The sequence below is a fragment of the Saccopteryx bilineata genome, chromosome 3 (genome assembly GCF_036850765.1).
Source record: "Saccopteryx bilineata isolate mSacBil1 chromosome 3, mSacBil1_pri_phased_curated, whole genome shotgun sequence".
Taxonomy (NCBI): domain Eukaryota; kingdom Metazoa; phylum Chordata; class Mammalia; order Chiroptera; family Emballonuridae; genus Saccopteryx; species Saccopteryx bilineata.
Genome location: NC_089492.1, coordinates 164,251,773 through 164,269,044, shown reverse-complemented (window position 1 = coordinate 164,269,044; position 17,272 = coordinate 164,251,773). Strand labels below are relative to the sequence as shown.

General features: G+C 41.2%; 1 protein-coding gene across 2 annotated transcripts in view; it reads left to right on the top strand.

Annotated features, from left to right (window-relative positions):
• The window catches only part of SEC22B (SEC22 homolog B, vesicle trafficking protein), a 28,486-nt gene extending 16,622 nt beyond the window's left edge, over window positions 1-11,864 (top strand). Inside the window, exons 5-6 of one of the 2 annotated variants that reach the window (XR_010730379.1) lie at window positions 3,222-5,572; window positions 5,805-11,864. Coding sequence is in view for 1 of the 2 variants with exons in the window: in XM_066268138.1 (XP_066124235.1) it covers window positions 3,222-3,376 (155 nt within the window). In the remaining variant the exon portion in view is untranslated. Of the gene's footprint in view, window positions 1-3,221 lie in introns of both variants that reach the window. The other variant, XM_066268138.1, reaches the window with a different exon arrangement.
• The last annotated feature ends 5,408 nt before the right edge of the window (window positions 11,865-17,272 follow it).

Here is a 17,272-nt window from a genome sequence, read left to right as displayed (position 1 = left end):
ATCCATTGAACACTTTGCGCAGGCAGTATGGTAGGGGGACTGCCTACATCTTATTTATTCTTTGGAGTAACTCCTGGTGAAGTAGGTGGTATCAGACCAGTTTCCTGATAAAGAAGCAGAGACTCTGAAGAGTTGAGTAGCTTACTAAAAGTCAAGTCTAGTGCCGGGCAGGATTTAGTGGCCCACTAAGCTGTTGTTTGTCTTTAGTGTATGATCATTTTAAATAGATGTATAGACAGTGAGGGCTATAAAAATGTAGAATGAAATAGGTAAATGTGAAGTGAGCAGGAAATATTTCTTGAAATTTGATAGGTTAGGAAGAAGTAAAGAATGGTATTTTAAGAGAAAAAATGCATTTCTGATCAGGGCATATTTGAAGGACAGTGAAAAGATTAGCTTACCTCAAAAAAAAAGTTTTCTTTCTCCTTAAGCTTCTTTATAATGAGAATCCATCTTTTATGCCTTCTTCTAATTCTAATTTTAAAGTTGTATAGCTAGCCTACTTTACATTTAAGACGCATGAATAGTTCTGTGGGTTCTTTCAGCAAGATCAAATTATGCCTTGTTTTACTGCCTAAATATACTTGTTTTTTTTAAGCCATAAGTTTTGTTTTGTTTGTATTTTTCTGAAGCTGGAAACGGGGAGAGACAGTCAAGACAGACTCCCGCATGCACCCAACCGCATGCACCCGACCGAACCCGGCACGCCCACCAGGGGCGAGGCTCTGCCCCTCCGGGGCATCACTCTGCCACGACCAGAGCCACTCTAGCGCCTGGGGCAGAGGCCAAGGAGCCATCCCCAGCGCCCAGGCCATCTTTGCTCCAATGGAGCCTTGGCTGCGGGAGGGGAAGAGAGAGACAGAGAGGAAGGAGGGGGGGTGTGGAGAAGCAAATGGGCGCTTCTCCTATGTGCCCTGGCCAGGAATCGAACCTGGGTCCCCCGCACGCCAGGCCGACGCTCTACCGCTGAGCCAACCGGCCAGGGCCAAGTTTTGTTTTTTTATTCAAAGGTGTCACCCTACTAGACTAAATTCCACAAATACAGGGATCAAAAAACATATTTTGACCATCATTGGATCCTCTAGGTTTCACATGGTGTCGTCACTTATTTGCTAAATGACTTCCAAGCAGTAGTTTTGTCCTGATGATATCATGTGCTTCTAAATGTTTCTATGGAAAGAATTCTCTTAACTATTACTTATTTTATATGACCTAATACTTGTTTGCCTGCCCAGTTTTTCTCAGCAGATTTAGATTCATTTAGCAAATATTTATTTATTGAACACTGATTATCTGCCAAATTCTGTTCTAGTTACTGGGGATAGAATAATAAACATAGTAGTTAAAAACCTCTGTCCAGCCCTGGCTGGGTAGCTCAGTTGGTTAGAGCATTGTCCCAGTACACCAAGGTTGCAGGTTCAATCCCCGGTCAGGACACATACAAGAACCAACCAATGAATGCATAAGTAAATGAAACAACAAAGCAGTGACTCTCTTTCCCTCCATCCCTGTCTCTCCTTTGTTCCCTTCCCCCTCTCTCCCTCTCCTCTCTAAAATTAAAAAAAAAAAAATTTTTAATTAATAAAACCCCTCTGTCCAATAAGTTATGCACTCTAGTAGACTGGCTAGAAAAATTCCTTACAGCATTGTCATGGTTATTTTTCATCCTGTGATTTTTTTTGTTTATTTGCTTTGGTTGGTTTCTTACATGACTAGGTGTTTTTCTTCCTCACAGGACAAGTTGGTAATTTAGAAGTAACTGCTATGCCTGTGTTATTAAGTAATGCTACATTTATCAATCAATACCAGTCTCTATTAGGCAACTCCAAATATTCCAAAAGCATTTGGTGAAGAAGAACAAACAAATTCAGATTATAACATAGTTTTTCAAAAATTTAAAGAAGTAAAAAATTTGATCAGAATTTTTTTTGTCAGACTGAGAGTCTGTTTTTATTATTAAAATATGCCATATATTTTAGTCCAGTCTAACATGTGTCTATCTGGCTATTTCTCTAAGTGCTCAGTTAACAATTATGTGAAGATAATGACATTATAGATGCCCTTATAGGCAAAGATTCTAAAAAGCTTAATTTAGTAAATATTGGTGGTTTTCTAGCACCTGTTACTGTATTTCAATTACAGTACAACTTTCCTATGTCTGTTGAAATATAATTGCTTATAGCTTTATCATCATAATAGTCTATTATGTGGAGAATCTTATAAATTTGGCAACAGTCACCACTGAGATATAGCTTAGGCCCTGGCCAGTTGGCTTGATGGTAGAGCATCGGCCTGGCATGTGGAAGTCCTGGGTTCAATTCATAGTCAGGGCACACAGGAGAAATACCCTCTGCTTCTTCACCCCTCCCCCTCCCTTTCTCTCCCTCTCTCTCCCCCTTCCTCCTTCTCCTATAGCCATGGCTCAAATAGCCCTGACACTGAGGATGGCTCCATGGCCTTGCTTCCAGTGCTAAAAATAGCTCTGTTGCCGAGCAACAGAGCAGTGCCCCTAGATAGGCAGAGCATCGCCCCGTAGGGGCTTGCTGGTAGATCCCGGTCAGGATACATGCAAGAGTCTGTCTCCCTGCCTCTTACTTAATAAAAAAAAAAAAGAGAGAGAGAGAGAGAGAGATAGCGTAATACTCATTTTCTGGTTACCTGAGTCTTATTTTACATGGATTATTTTTTTTCAAACTATGAGAGAATTGATTTATACCACTGAAAGATTATGTATATCATTAATGTCAGCTAAGATTTATCAACTCTTTACCATATGCAGGCATTGTGCTCACTTTACAGGCATTCTCATGTACCTATAATCCTATGATATAGCTTCTGTTATTCCCGTTACTGTAGATGATGAAACTGAGTCTTTAGAGAGGCTGAGTTGCCCAACATCACATGGCTGGTACATCTGAAATTTGAACCAAAGAGTTGGAGGCCAGAACTTGTACTCCTAACCACTTCATTATAGTCACAAAAATTTGAACATAAGTTGGTCTGATAATTTTAAAATGCACTGCAGATTTTTCAGTGCTTTAGGATCATGAATTAATCAATACATGCAATCTTTTAAAATAAAAATACTTTAAGCTCTGTGGTTGTTTGGTATAGTGCCATTCGTTTTGGTTATTTTAATGACTTAATATATTTGATAAAATACTTCCATGGACTAATGAATGTTGTTGGTTTTTGTTGTTTTTTTTTTTCATCTTTAACAGCATTGGATTCAAAGGCTAACAATTTGTCCAGTCTGTCCAAGAAATACCGCCAGGATGCGAAGTACTTAAACATGCGGTCGACTTACGCCAAACTTGCGGCAGTTGCTGTGTTTTTCATCATGTTAATAGTGTATGTGCGATTCTGGTGGCTGTGAAGTAGTGAGTCCAGTCACTGGCAAGGGAGAGCCTAGAGCCTGGCAGGTGTGTGTTTGCAGGAAGCTGAGCTCACAGAGATGTATATTAGAATCCAAGCGGAGCTTCTGCCTCTAAAGACCTTGCAAGAAAAGACCCCTCCTGAAAATGAAAGGTTACACCTCATTTAATGAAGCTTAACCCTATGTAGGAAGTCTCCTTTGGGGGCAGAGGCTTTCTCTGGGTGCTAAGCCATATATGTTAGGGAAAAGTTGATTGTTTTGATTTTTTTTCCTCCCAGTGTTTTACATTTTTAAAACAGCACTGACTGGGGCATCTCATTCTGTAACGGAGCCATCGGTGAGATTTAACTCAACCAACCCGTGCCAGCAATATTCTGAAATTCCTTTAGAGAAGGCAGCCCTTTGGGAAAGTTTTTGACTCTATCTAATCAACATTCCTTTTGTTGCTAACATTTGTGATTTTTGGTAATCTGAGTTTTTGATGGCCTTTTAGTAAGAATTCAGTATGTGAAGGTTATTGCTGCGCTGTAAAGGTCTGTCTCTTGGCCCCTGTAGGAAGTTAACCTTTGTTATTTTCCTTTTATATTTTGCTTATTGCACAATTATTGTAGGATTAAATGGATTATATTAAGATGCCTTGAAATTATATTATAGCACTCCTTTATTAAGAAGCTAAAGTGTTTTCTGTCATTTATTCCTTAAAAGACTTAAATTAGTTTGAGACATTCTTAATTTTATTTTTCAGCATCTGGTTTATATTAGTACCTATAGCCAGAGGCCCTGACTTAATGAGCAGAAAGGCCCAGCTTGTAACTACAGTTTTGTCCTGCCCTTTCTCACTGTCTCCATTACAGTCCTCCCCTCTGTCTTCCTCCTGCCACACTTTGCTAACATATTTTAAAATTCATCTGTGCCCAATAGTTTCACGTCCCATAAGCATCCTTTCAGGACAGTCTCAAATTCAAAATGGAGAATGTTCAGCTATATATTTAATTAAGTTTTTGCAGTGTGATTACTCAAACTACTAAATACATTGATCTGAGAAGAACTCTAAGAGCACCTCCCACCTGCTTCAGTTTCTATAAATTCGCTGAGAATGAGCTAGCGCTAGATAACTCATTTATAGTGGCTTCTATCAACACCAGTACCTACGATTTTTCCCTTTTTTGCTCAGGGATAATGGGGATTTCCTTTTACCTTCTGAGATAGAATTTTTTAAATGGGAGCATAGGCCTTTTAAATATTGTCATAAGGGTCTGCAATATAACCTATAACTCCTACAAATACTGTAGATATTTCTTTAAATTATATAGGGAAATGAGCCAACTTCTTATTTCTTAACATTTTCAGAAAGAACTTGAACCACTGAACTGTTTTATGGCTCTGTGGGGTCATTAAGGCTACTGTCCTGATTCCTGATAGAGAAAAAAAATTCTGTTTCCTTATAATAAGGCAAGGAGAGATGCTTATTTTATTCCTAATAATTTATAGAACTAGAATAAAATTTTTCTTTCCATTTTGGACCTCAGTCCACCAGTTAGCATTTTGTGCATGAAATATTAAGTTACTTTTTAAAGAGAATAAGTGCTTTTAGGTCCCTAAAAGGCTTGTCCCTAAGTAATAATGTTGGTCATAAGAGCCTTTGAAAGGCTGAAAAGCTAGGTGGTGGCACCGTAGCATCTGGTGCTTCTGTAGGAGTGGAGAGCGGCAGCTCGTTATTGAGAATTGCATGCTATAACCAAGTGGTCAGCAATGAAATAAATATTTCTAGAATGTTCCCTTCAGTGTGAACTTTTGTTATCTAGTTTATTTAAGTACATATAATCTTCTAGGTATATTTCTACCTAAACTCAGTGGGTTTATTAAAAAATGAGAAGAGGGTTGTGAAATGCCATACAGGAATAAGAAGTTGGTTTGAGATTACAAGGGTAGAAAAAGAGAGAACAAGTCTGTCATAATACGGCTCCTGCTTCTGTTCTTTATTGGAGGAAGTGGGAAGGGAAGATCTGACTAGAGGAAATGTATCAGCAACCAAACCCCCATCTCACATAGAATGTGTGACTACTCTGCAGGGTTATTGGGGCACATTGAGAAAAGACACCTAATTTACTTAGGGAAGGAATGTGGTAAGACAAGCAGAATGGGATATTCTAGACAGCCAATGGCTTATGCAAAGTCCTAAGTTAAAAGAATAAGGCCAGCCTGACCTGTGGTGGCGCAGTGGGTAAAGCGTCGACCTGGAACCCTGAGGTCGCCGGTTCAAAACCCCGGGCTTACCTGGTCAAGGCACATATGGGAGTTGATGCTTCCTGCTCCTCCTCTGTTCTCTCTCTTTCCTCTCTCTCTCTCTCTCCTCTCTCTCTAATAATAAAAATGAATAAATAAAATTAAAAAAAAAGAAAAGCTCTTTAAAAAAAAAAAGAATAAGGCCTATTTTGGGGATTGTAATTAGCTTAGTTCAGTATAACTGGTAGGGTAAGTGTAGGAATGGAGACTTAAGGAACAAGAGCTAGACTGGTCCACTTTCATAAAGGGACTTGTCTACTGGGCTAAGGAGCGTAGGCTACCCCAACATCAGGGGCAAGAGATGGCATCAGATTTATAGTTTCAAACGATCATTCTGGCCACAGTGTAAAAGACATTAGGAATGAGCCTGGAAGAATCAAAGGCAGAATGAAACTTTGGAGACAGGTTTCAAGTGATTTTGAAGAAAGAAATCCCAATTACCAAATAACTAATATTTACATAATTTTTTTTTGTTAGAAGCTAACTTAATTCTCACATTGACATTTTGAAGTAAGTTCTGTACATACCATATGAATGAAGAAATTTTTTACAAAGGATACCACTCTCAGGCCTGGAGTTAATTTGTCCAAAGTTGCAGAGCTAAAAAGTGATGGAGCTAAGATTTGAACTAGGCAATTTGACTCCAGGGTCTGCTTTTCTCCCTTTTAGTCTACCACCAAGTGTTCAAAAGAAGTACCAAAAAAATGTATTTTGAATTTAGTAATTTGGACTTCTATAAGGCAGAAGTAATTCTAGAGAACTGGAGACAGAAGTCAGATTGCAGTAGGTTGAAGCATTGTAGGAATTACTAGGAAGTGAAGATGTAGACCTACTTTTTTTTTCTTTTTTTCATTTTTCCGAAGCTGGAAACGGGGAGGTAGTCAGACAGACTCCCGCATGCGCCCGACCGGGATCCACCTGGCATGCCCACCAGGGGGCAATGCTCTGCCCCTCTGGGGCGTCGCTCTGTTGCATCCAGAGCCAATCTAGCACCTGAGGCAGAGGCCACAGAGCCATCCTCAGTGCCCGGGCCATCTTTGCTCCAATGGAGCCTCGCTGCGGGAGGGGAAGAGAGAGACAGAGAGGAAGGAGACGGGGAGGGGTGGAGAAGCAGATGGGCACTTATCCTGTGTGCCCTGGCCAGGAATCGAACCCGGGACTCCTGCACACCAGGCCGACGATGCTCTACCGCTGAGCCAACCGGCCAGGGCCAAGACCTACTTTTTAAAGTAGCTTTTCTGGTTGTTATGACACTGCACTTCCTAAGATGCTTATTAAGAAATCTCGCAAATGTTAAAATACAGCAATATTTGGCAAATTGTACATACATATGTTTATTTAAATGTCTAACTGATTCTTAAGCTTTTTGGAAAGCCTTAGAAAATCTGTTGTGCCTTTACCCTAGAAAAAGTTGACGTACATGCATACCAAGTATCATCACATTCTTTGTCAGGGAATCAAGAACTCCATAAAGCATGCTTGTAACCCAGTGGTCCACAATCCCCCAGTTAAGAACTTCAGAGAGGTAGGATATAGAACTCAAAGGTAAGTACCCAGAAGCCTTGAAAACTGTTCAATTCTGATGAGCTGGAAGAATTCTGTCATTCGAACTACCTGTGGGTGAAATGCACTCCTGAAAGATTGTGTACAAAAAAGTTCTACCATGTAGGGATCGGGTTGTTCAGAAAAAAAAACTGGTCTCAGTTCTGCAAAATTACATTTAAGGATTTTAAATTTATATTTTCTTTTATCAGTAGGAAGTCTAGCAAAAGCAAGTTAAGAAGACAAATGGATAATTATCTCTGCACATAATATTTAATAATACATGTATAAGAAAACATAATTTAATTTCCCATCTTATTGGAAGTTTTGATGCCTAAAAACTTAAATGTTGGTGGCCACATAGTGAAGGCTTTTTAGTTAATAAAGCTACCAAAAGTGACTGGACCCTCTCCTGGTTGTATTTTTAAACAGCTCAGCAAAAAGGCAAAGAGCAGTGGGTGTACAGATATTATTGCTATAATTGCAAATTAATGGATTGGACCAAAGAGCTTGTACTGTAAAGATCCCCAAGAAAATTTGTCGCATGTGTTACGTAGTTTGAGATAGAATGGGCAAATTGAGTGTCACATCATTTGCTTACTCATTACAGAGAAGGTTAACCCAGCAGTGTAAAACTATTTCGAGCAATTCAGTTACTCAGTTCTGGTAAAGTTTATTTTAAATGCTGTAACTGAATCCATGCTTTAGATTAGAAAAATTATTGGAAATTTGACTTCCACGTACTAATCAAGATGTCCAATTTTTTTCTCCCATAACCTTCATTTATTGAGCACTATATATTAGGCGTTTACATGTATTGTTGCAATCCTCATAACCATTTCCCAGCTTGCCCAAGACCACAGCAAGTTGAAGGACCTCAGTTCAACTCCAGGACTGCTAGACACGTGCCCAGTACACTAGTCTGTTTATTACCCCTTAGCAATCATGCGGACATGTTTGTCTTAAGCACTTGGCATTTTACTTTGTTCTGTCAAGTTATTTCATTTGCTTTTTGTTTGGGAAAGATATATATATTTTTAACAATTTCATTTTATTATTCTCTTTTTGTATTTTATTTTTTGTCATTTTTTCTGTATTCCTTTTTAATGTTTTTTTGCTCTTGAGTTCTTATTTGCCCTTTCTCATCCTAACTTTGACTTTTTCATTTTATCTCAATGTTAATTCAACATTTATCTCCATCTGATTCACATAAGGTTTAGCAAAATGATTTTTAAAAATATATCTGCCTGACCTGTGGTGGCGCAGTGGATAAAGCATCCACCTGCAATGCTAAGGTTGCTGGTTCAAAATCCCAGGCTTGCCTGGTCAAGCACATATAGGAGTTGATGCTCCCTGCTGTTCCCCCTTCTCTCTCTCTCTCTCTCTCTCTCTCTCTCTCTCTCTCTCTCTCTCTCCCTCTCTCCCTCCCTCCCTCTCAAAATGAATAAAATATATATATATCTCCCCTTCTAGTCTTTTTTGCCCATTTTCTTTTTTCCTTCACTTCTTTTATCCCTTTCCTTTTTATTTTATTTCCCTAGATGCTGTTTTTACTGAGGAGTTAAAGTAACCCTTCAACTTTGCTCTGTAAGCAAGACCTTCAAAACCAACTTTCATTTACTTTTTCTTTTTAGGCATTAAATTATCTTACCTTTTATTGATTTTGTAGTATACTATGTTCTCTTATTAATTAATGTAAATACACCCCTGCTTTAAGGAGTCCCTTTATTAAAAATTCCAAACATCATCCGGGCTGGTTTGCTCAATGGTAGAGCATCGGCCTGGCATGTGGAAGTCCCAGGTTCGAGTCCTGGTCGGCACAAACAGGAGAAGTGCCCATCTGCTTTTCCACCCTTCCCCCTCTCCTTTCTATCTCTCTCTTCCCCTCCCATAGCCAAGGCTCCATTGGAGCAAAGTTGGCCCCCGGCGCCAAGGATGGCTCTATGGCCTCTGCCTCAGGCACTAGAATGGCTTCAGCAGCAATGGAGCAACACCCCAGATGGGCAGAGCATCGCCCCCTGGTGGGCATGCGGGGTGGATCCCGGTCAGGCGCATGTGGGAGTCTGACTGCCTCCCCACTTCTCACTTTGGGGGAAAAAAACCTTCAAACATCAGAATTCTTTAAGAACAAACTCCACTGGTTTGTCTTCTAAATATATCTAGGGCTTCAGCTTTCACTTATAGATAATTCTAAAGAGTTCCTGTCTGTCCTTAAACGATGTCCAGACCCCAATTTTTTGCTGCTGCTTGGATATCTATGATTGAATATTTGTAAAAATACATAACTGTATCTAAAACATTACCTCCAGCCTGACCTGCAGTGGCGCAGTGGATAAAGCATCGACCTGGAAATGCTGAGGTCACTGGTTTGAAACCCTGGGCTTGCCTGGTCAAGGCACATATGGGAGTTGATGCATCCTGCTCCTCCCCCTTTCTCTCTCTTCTCTCTAAAAAATGAATTAAAAATTTAAATAAAACATTACCTCCATTTCAGTACTCAGGAAAAACCTCACCTGTGCTTCCTACTGTATTTCAGTGTTCAGGGCTCACCTGCCATCCCTTTACCAGATCCATAAGTCATGAACTGCATTTGACTCCTATGTTTCTGCCTCCCACCTCTCAACTGTTAACCAAAACCTGCTTCTAATAACCACCGTAATGCTTCTCATACATCACTTTCTTTCTTTTGGCCTTAGATTCAAGCTCTCATTAACTTTTTTAAAATATTTTTTTCTTTATTGATTTCAGAGAAAGACAGAAACATCTGTTTCTGTGTGTGCCCTCACTGGGAATCGAACCAACAACCTTTATATATCGGGCTGATGCTCTAACCAGCTGAGCTAGGCATTAGCTCAGTTAACTTTACCCTGGATTCTTGCAGTGGCCTCCTTAATACTTTACATACACAAGTCCCTTTTCCAATCCAGTACTACTATGTTAATACCAGAAGTTTTCTTATAAGGGTAAATCACACTCCCATTTCCTATAGAATAAAAGATCACATACTCCAGTGTGCCTTCCACTATCTGACTGCTGTGTACCATTCTGGAATCACCTGCTACTCCCCCACCTCTTCTCTTTGAGCCATATCACATCATCTGTTCTCTAACCAGCCAAGCACTTTACCTTGTGCCTTGGCTTATTATTACCTTTTCTCCAGAACATCTTTTTTTGTAAACTTTACCCTGCTCTTTTTCCTTCCGGTCTACTCAAGTTACACTAATCTTTGGAAGACCCAGCTCTGATGTCTCCCTAGTAAAGCCTTTCTAACATTCTCATGTGCTTCTCCCCACCAACATGGGAGAAACTGTGATTTCATCCTCCCATAGCAACTTGTTTACATTTCTAGCATGGAATTTCCCAATGTAGTCACTGTGCTTGTCTGTCTCCTCCGTTGTAGACCGTGTGAGGTCCCTGAGGTACAGACCAATTGTTATATGTGTTTTTGAATCCTTGGCTCAGTGCAATGGCTGATGTTAGAGGTACTCAGCAATATTTGCAGAATCAGGCCCTGGCCGGTTGGCTCAGTGGTAGAGTGTCGGCCTGGCGTGCAGAAGTCCCGGGTTCGATTCCCGGCCAGGGCACACAGGATAAGCGCCCATCTGTCTCTCTCTTCCCCTCCCGCAGCCAAGGCTCCATTGGAGCAAAGATGGCCCGGGCGCTGGGGATGGCGCCTTGGCCTCTGCCCCAGGCACTAGAGTGGCTCTGGTCGCAACAGAGCGACGCCCCGGAGGGGCAGAGCATAGCCCCCTGGTGGGCAGAGCATCGCCCCCTGGTGGGCGTGCCGGGTGGATCCCGGTTGGGCGCATGCAGGAGTCTGACTCCCCATTTCCAGCTTCAGAAAAATAAAAAAAAAAATTAAAAAAAATATTTGCAGAATCAGTATACTAACAAAAATCATGCACAAGTTTTCTGGAACTAGGCAATTATGTAAGTCATGGATATCCACATAATTTCAATGACAAAACAAAATAGAATAAAATGGCATAGGCCTAATAAGGATATGGGAAAAGAAATAGGCACATTCAAAAAGAAGTTGCAACAAAAGAGGACCAGCAGGAAGACTCCTTATACAGTGAACATGTTGGAAAAGAGGAATACAGCAGATGAAATCAATTCTGTAGGGCAGAAACAATGGGAAGTAAGAGGGTGAAGAGTGGGAGATTCAGGCATGGAGGCAAATAAGACAAGAAAATACGAAGTCTAAGACTGGCAGATCTCGGTCTGGCAATGTTTCCAATTGGCCACAGAGCCACCATGCCTATGGTTGCTTTTATGTTGTGTGGATACTCATAAATGTCACTTAACTCCTTACCAATTTGTCATCCAGAAAAGTGGCTCCAGCTCAACGGCAAAGATGACCATTGTGCCCGGTAAAGGAAGATGTATTTTATCATGCTAAAGTTGTGAAACTGGTTATGGCTTAGCTTTGACCGCTGGTGGCAGTTTGCACCTGCCCAGCTTGTCCCAGTGGTTCCAGTGTAGGTGTGTGATGAGGTTTGCTGGGCTGGGTATGCAAGGGCACGTGGTAAGGCCGAGGAAAGTGAAGACTGAGGAGCACGCCAATTTGTATGCCTTCTGTTTGGCCGGTTCACTAATATGCAGCGTGCATTTACTTGCACACTTAGAATTGTAAAATAAAAGTACTTTTACCTTCAAATTGGTTCTTCTTGTTTTGTTTTTTAAATCTTTATAGTCTTCTGTTTCTTCCATCTTTCTCAAACTCAGTTTTACCCAGTAGCAGAGTTGGGCCTTGCTATTACAAAACTGTGTGCAAAGAATCTTTAAAAAGAAAACGAAGCAAAATTTGTTTTTATTTTTTTAAAGACTTTATTTATTTTAGAAGAGAGAGAGAAAAGGGGGAAGAGGAGCAGGAAGCATCAACTCCCATATGTGCCTTGACCAGGCAAGCCCAGGGTTTCAAACCAGCGACCTCAGCATTCCAGGTCGATACTTTATCCACTGCGCCACCACAGGTCAGGCCCAAAACTTGTTTTTAAACAAGATATAGAGCAAGCATAGGAAATATAGTCAATAATATTGTAACAACAATGTATAGTGCCAGGTGAGCATTAGACTTTATCTGAGTGATCTCTTCATAATTTGTATAAATGTCTAGTCACCATGTTGTACATCTGAAACTAATATAATATTGTATGGTAACTGTGCTTGAAAAAAATATTTTATTTATTTTTTTTATTTTTATTTTTTTTTTTTGCATTTTTCTGAAGCTGGAAACAGGGAGAGACAGTCAGACAGACTCCCGCATACGCCCAACCGGGATCCACCCGGCACGCCCACCAGGGGGCGACGCTCTGCCCACCAGGGGGCGATGCTCTGCCCATCCTGGGTGTCGCCATGTTGCGACCAGAGCCACTCTAGCGCCTGGGGCAGAGACCACAGAGCCATCCCCAGCGCCCGGGCCATCTTGGCTCCAATGGAGCCTCAGCTGCGGAAGGGGAAGAGAGAGACAGAGGAAAGCGCGGCGGAGGGGTGGAGAAGCAAATGGGCGCTTCTCCTATGTGCCCTGGCCAGGAATCGAACCCGGGTCCTGCGCACGCTAGGCTGACGCTCTACCGCTGAGCCAACCGGCCAGGGCCGAAAAAAATATTTTAAACAAACTAAAAATACTAAAGAACTTCCAAGCAAAAGTTTAAGAAGCTCTGCTATAGTCCATTTGTTTGTGAGATTTCGGTAGATATATTTTTGTTTTTACTACACAATATTATTGTAGCCTTACTAGAATTGTATACAGTTCTATACAAAGCACATTTGTTTCATCAATTCGGTGAGCATCATGAGACATTTTTGGTGAAGGGTAGTGACATGAAAGCGCAGCAGAGCGGATACTGTCCTCCCATGGAGCAGTGGTCTGCGTAGGTGAAAGGGGAGGAAACACTGAACTAGGGACTCGGGAGATTGGGTTTCTAGACCCAGCTCCCCTCTGCCCCTTTAGGACGTTAGGTAAGTTATTAGGCCTCAGTTTCCTGTAAAGTGATATCTGCTGTGCCTACTTCATATGGATTATTGGAGGATAAAAGCAAGTAGACATGCAATATTGGTTGTCAGGGTTTTATGAACTGTGAAGTGACCTACCTGTAAGTACCACAGGATATCATCATCATTATTACTATTATTACCCTAACTTCAGGGAAGCATTTGTGACCAGTGCAAGCCTCTTTGTTCCTCTGGAAACTAACAACCAGCTCCATAATTACTTTACTCCTGTTGCAGAAGTATCGAGGTCTGGTTATACCGTAGGGTTTAGGATCCTCAGCCCTGTCCATTTCTCAGGTCATGTCTTCATGCTTCCAGAAGAGGGAAGCAAAACTAGCTCAAAGATTCTTCATCACTTCCGCAAAGTGGCTAACCTCAGTGTCTCCTTGAGAAGAAAACAACTATACTGTAAAGGGAGCAGCCTCTATTTTTATTATTATATTTTACTATTCTTTTAAAACAATTTTTTTTCAATTGCAGTTTACATTCAGTATTATTTTGTATTAATTTCAGATGTATGTACAGCATAGTGGTTAGACAATCATGTACTTTACAGTGTTCCTCCTTATAGTTCCAGTACCCACCTGGCATCAAACATAGTTATTATAGTATTATTGACTATGTTTCCTGTGCTGTGCTTTACATCCCTGTGACCATTTTTTAACTGGCAATCTGTACTTCTCAATCCCTTCAGCTTTTTCACCCAGGCCCCCAACTCCCTCCTCCCCTCTGGCAGCCATCAGTGTGCTAAGAGAACAGCCTTTAAAAAATGATGGCCTGTAAGTGACAGATGAGGCAGACCCTTTACGAAAAATACTGTAACAAACATTCATTTCAAATAATAGTTTGTCTCTTCTGTATCCTTTGAAAAAACCTGAGCTGTGCCTTTCATCTCATTTTAATGATTTGACCTGTGCAATCAGAAACTCCTAGCCGTGTTTTCCCATTTAACTCTAGAATTTTAGATCTTGTAAAGCACTAGTTTTTAAATAATTTTTTTAATAAGAAGAAAGAAACAGAAACTTGTTCAGGCCTGATTCTTTCCATTGAAGATGCTGACCTAAGTCCAAAAACTGACTTCCAACACTATCTAAATATGTCTGTCAGAGCATGTCCGTGTCAGAGTAAATGTTATCTATATCTTACCTTTCTTATTGTCTCATTATTCACTTTTGTTTGAAAGTGTCCCTGTGCTTCTATACTGTGTAAGAACACAAGCAGCTAACACGTGAACTGTTCCAATAGCGTAGGAGGCCCTCTCACACTTGTTTTCCCGTGAGGGTGACAGCCACCTGCCCCACCTCACAGGGACATTTCCTCACCTGGAATCAGATAGCTGCTCTTGGTTTAAAGAGAAAAGTGCTGGGAGATGCCCCATGTGTCAAGGAAGTCTTGAGGGGTGGGCACTTGTTCTCTCCTCGTAAATAATAAAAGAGCCAATTCTGAATCCGATGCTTCTGTCTGCTTTACTGCCATCGGAGATGGGCTAGCAAGGCATTCCGTTACCATTTTTCATTTCTTTTGGCTCTGCTCTTTTGAAAAAAAAAACTTTCCCATTCCACCCCCTCTCCTGCCATTCTCAAGTCAGAGTCATCTTTCCATTCCAGCCAAACCTCTTCCTGTTCTTAAGAATTGCATCACATTCTTGGCATAATGCAGACCAACACCCCCACATGGGCACCAGGGACTGTGGACCTCTATTGGTTCAAAGTTCCGGTCTGGTGAGCACAGAATAAATCACTCACTTCCTGACTTCCAGCCCTGGCTGAATTTGTCTCCAGGATATTATATATATATTCCTTAGATTTTTGTTTGTTTATAAATCCCCTTCACTTCAAATTGGCAGTTATGAAATAATCATGGGGATATTAAAGTACATCATAGGGAATATAGTCAACATTGTGGTTACTGCATATGGTGTCAGGTGAGTACTGGAAATATCGAGGGGAACATTGTATACCTGAACCAATACAAAATAAAACTAAAAGACAGACAGATAAATTCTTTTCACTTCAGTCCAATCCTGGAATGGGCAATAATTTACCAAGTAGGATTGGTGTGGGAGGGCATTTAGGGGGAGGGAGAGTAGGCACACCTCAGTGAATGTGCTATCTACCCTTGCTGATTCTGATTCTTCACTTTCTCTTTTCAGCCCTGTCTAATCTGGCATTGGCTCTCATCCACTGTATTGAAGGGGCTTTTGCTAAAGACATTAATGCCCCCTATATCACTAAATTCAATGGACACATTAGTCTTTATCTTACTTGACTCTAAGCATCTGGTGATGCTATTGACCTCCTTGAAAGACCTACTGTCTTCCCTTAGTTTCCATGCAGTATTCTTTCTTTTCCTGTCTTAGTCATAGATCTTCAGCATTTTTGCAAGCTCCTCCTTCTCTGTGAACTCCCCCCCCCTTTTTTAAATTAAATGAGAGGCAGGGAGGCAGAGAGATGGATTTCCTCATATGATCTGACCAGATTCCACCTGTCCAGACCCCTACTGGGTGATGCTCTGCCCATTTGGGTCCACTATTCCATTGCTCAGCAACCAAACTATTTTAGCACCTGACGTGAGGCCATAGAACCTTCCTCAGTGCCCAGGGCCAACTTGCTCCAACTGAGCCATGGCTGTAAGATAAGAAGAGAGAGAAACAGAAGAGTGGAGAAGCAGATGGTTGCTTCTTCTGTGTGCCCTGACTGGGAATCAAATCGAGGACTTCCACACTCCGGGTCAACGCTACCACTGAGCCAACCAGCTAAGGCTCAACTTTTTTTTTTTAAAGTCCAAACATGCTTTTATGGTAATTAAATGAAATAAATATGAAAAAATTAAATTTATTCTGACATTAAAAAACATTTTATGTTACATTTTTTTAGTTATGCTTTTTAGAATTCATAAAAAGAGGGGTTACCCTCTTTGTCTTCCCTCACCCCTGAATTTAATTATTATTTTTATTGATTTTAGAGAGGAAGGAGGTGAGAAAGAGAGAGAGAAGCATTCATTTGTTGTTCCACTTAATTGTGCATTCTTTGACCACTTCCCATATGTGCCCTGACCGAGTGTCAAACTCACAACATTGGTGTTTGGGAACAACGCTAACCAACAAAGCTAACTGGACAGGGCCCATGAATTTAATTTTTGAATTAACTTTATCTCATCCTATGTATTTCCTTATTTCTTTAAAAAATATATTCAAGGGTATGTCCTAATGAAAACACATTTGAACAAATTAACTTAGATCAGAATTGACTATTACCATGACTGAATGTGAACTGGAACATGTTTTTTAAATTGCTGAAATTTTTTTCAATTATTATTCATCATGACGTTTTATCTTTGGAATTTCTTTTCTCAGTTCCAACTGGCTTCTACCACTTTTGTTTCTTACCTCACCACCCTTCCAGCCTGGTTGCCCAGCATCAGCCCTGGACAGACCTGGTTTGCACACGGTGGTAGCTGCTCTGAGGCCGCAGTTACCCAGAGCAGCTCAGCTGCAACAGGAAAGCGCTGAATCGAAAGCAAAGAGGAGGAAGCACAAACAAATACCCACCTCAAAGCTGCTGAGTGCCCAGCCTGACCCCGGCCGCACTCTGATGAGGAGCCAGTGGAGGAGTCAGAAGCCACAGGCTTTAATAATCATCAGCACAGTCTGCTCTTCACTTCCCCAGATCCAGCCTTCCTGGGTCACCATGACTGTCACCAGGTACTGGCCCAATAAGGTGGGTGGTGACAGAAAAACCACCAGAGAGGTCGAGGCTGGGGTAAAGTCCCTGAAATGAATGACTGTGGACCATTCATCTCAAAGTCCCTCATGGTCCAGCTCCACGAGCAGGAAGATCCTGGGTACACGGGGTTTCCAAGAGCCCTCTACCTGGGGTGACTCCCAGGCTAAGCCAACCCCTTTGCTACCTGCCTGAAAGGCTGCTTCTAGTAGTGCCCCAAACTTGCTTATTCTATAACTGCAGATAAAGGCTCTGTGAGATACAAGAGAACTTTATACACATGAAGTTACACACGAGTATTTTCAGACTCTTTCTTGACCTCGGTAGAGAGAGAAGGAGAAAGAAAAGA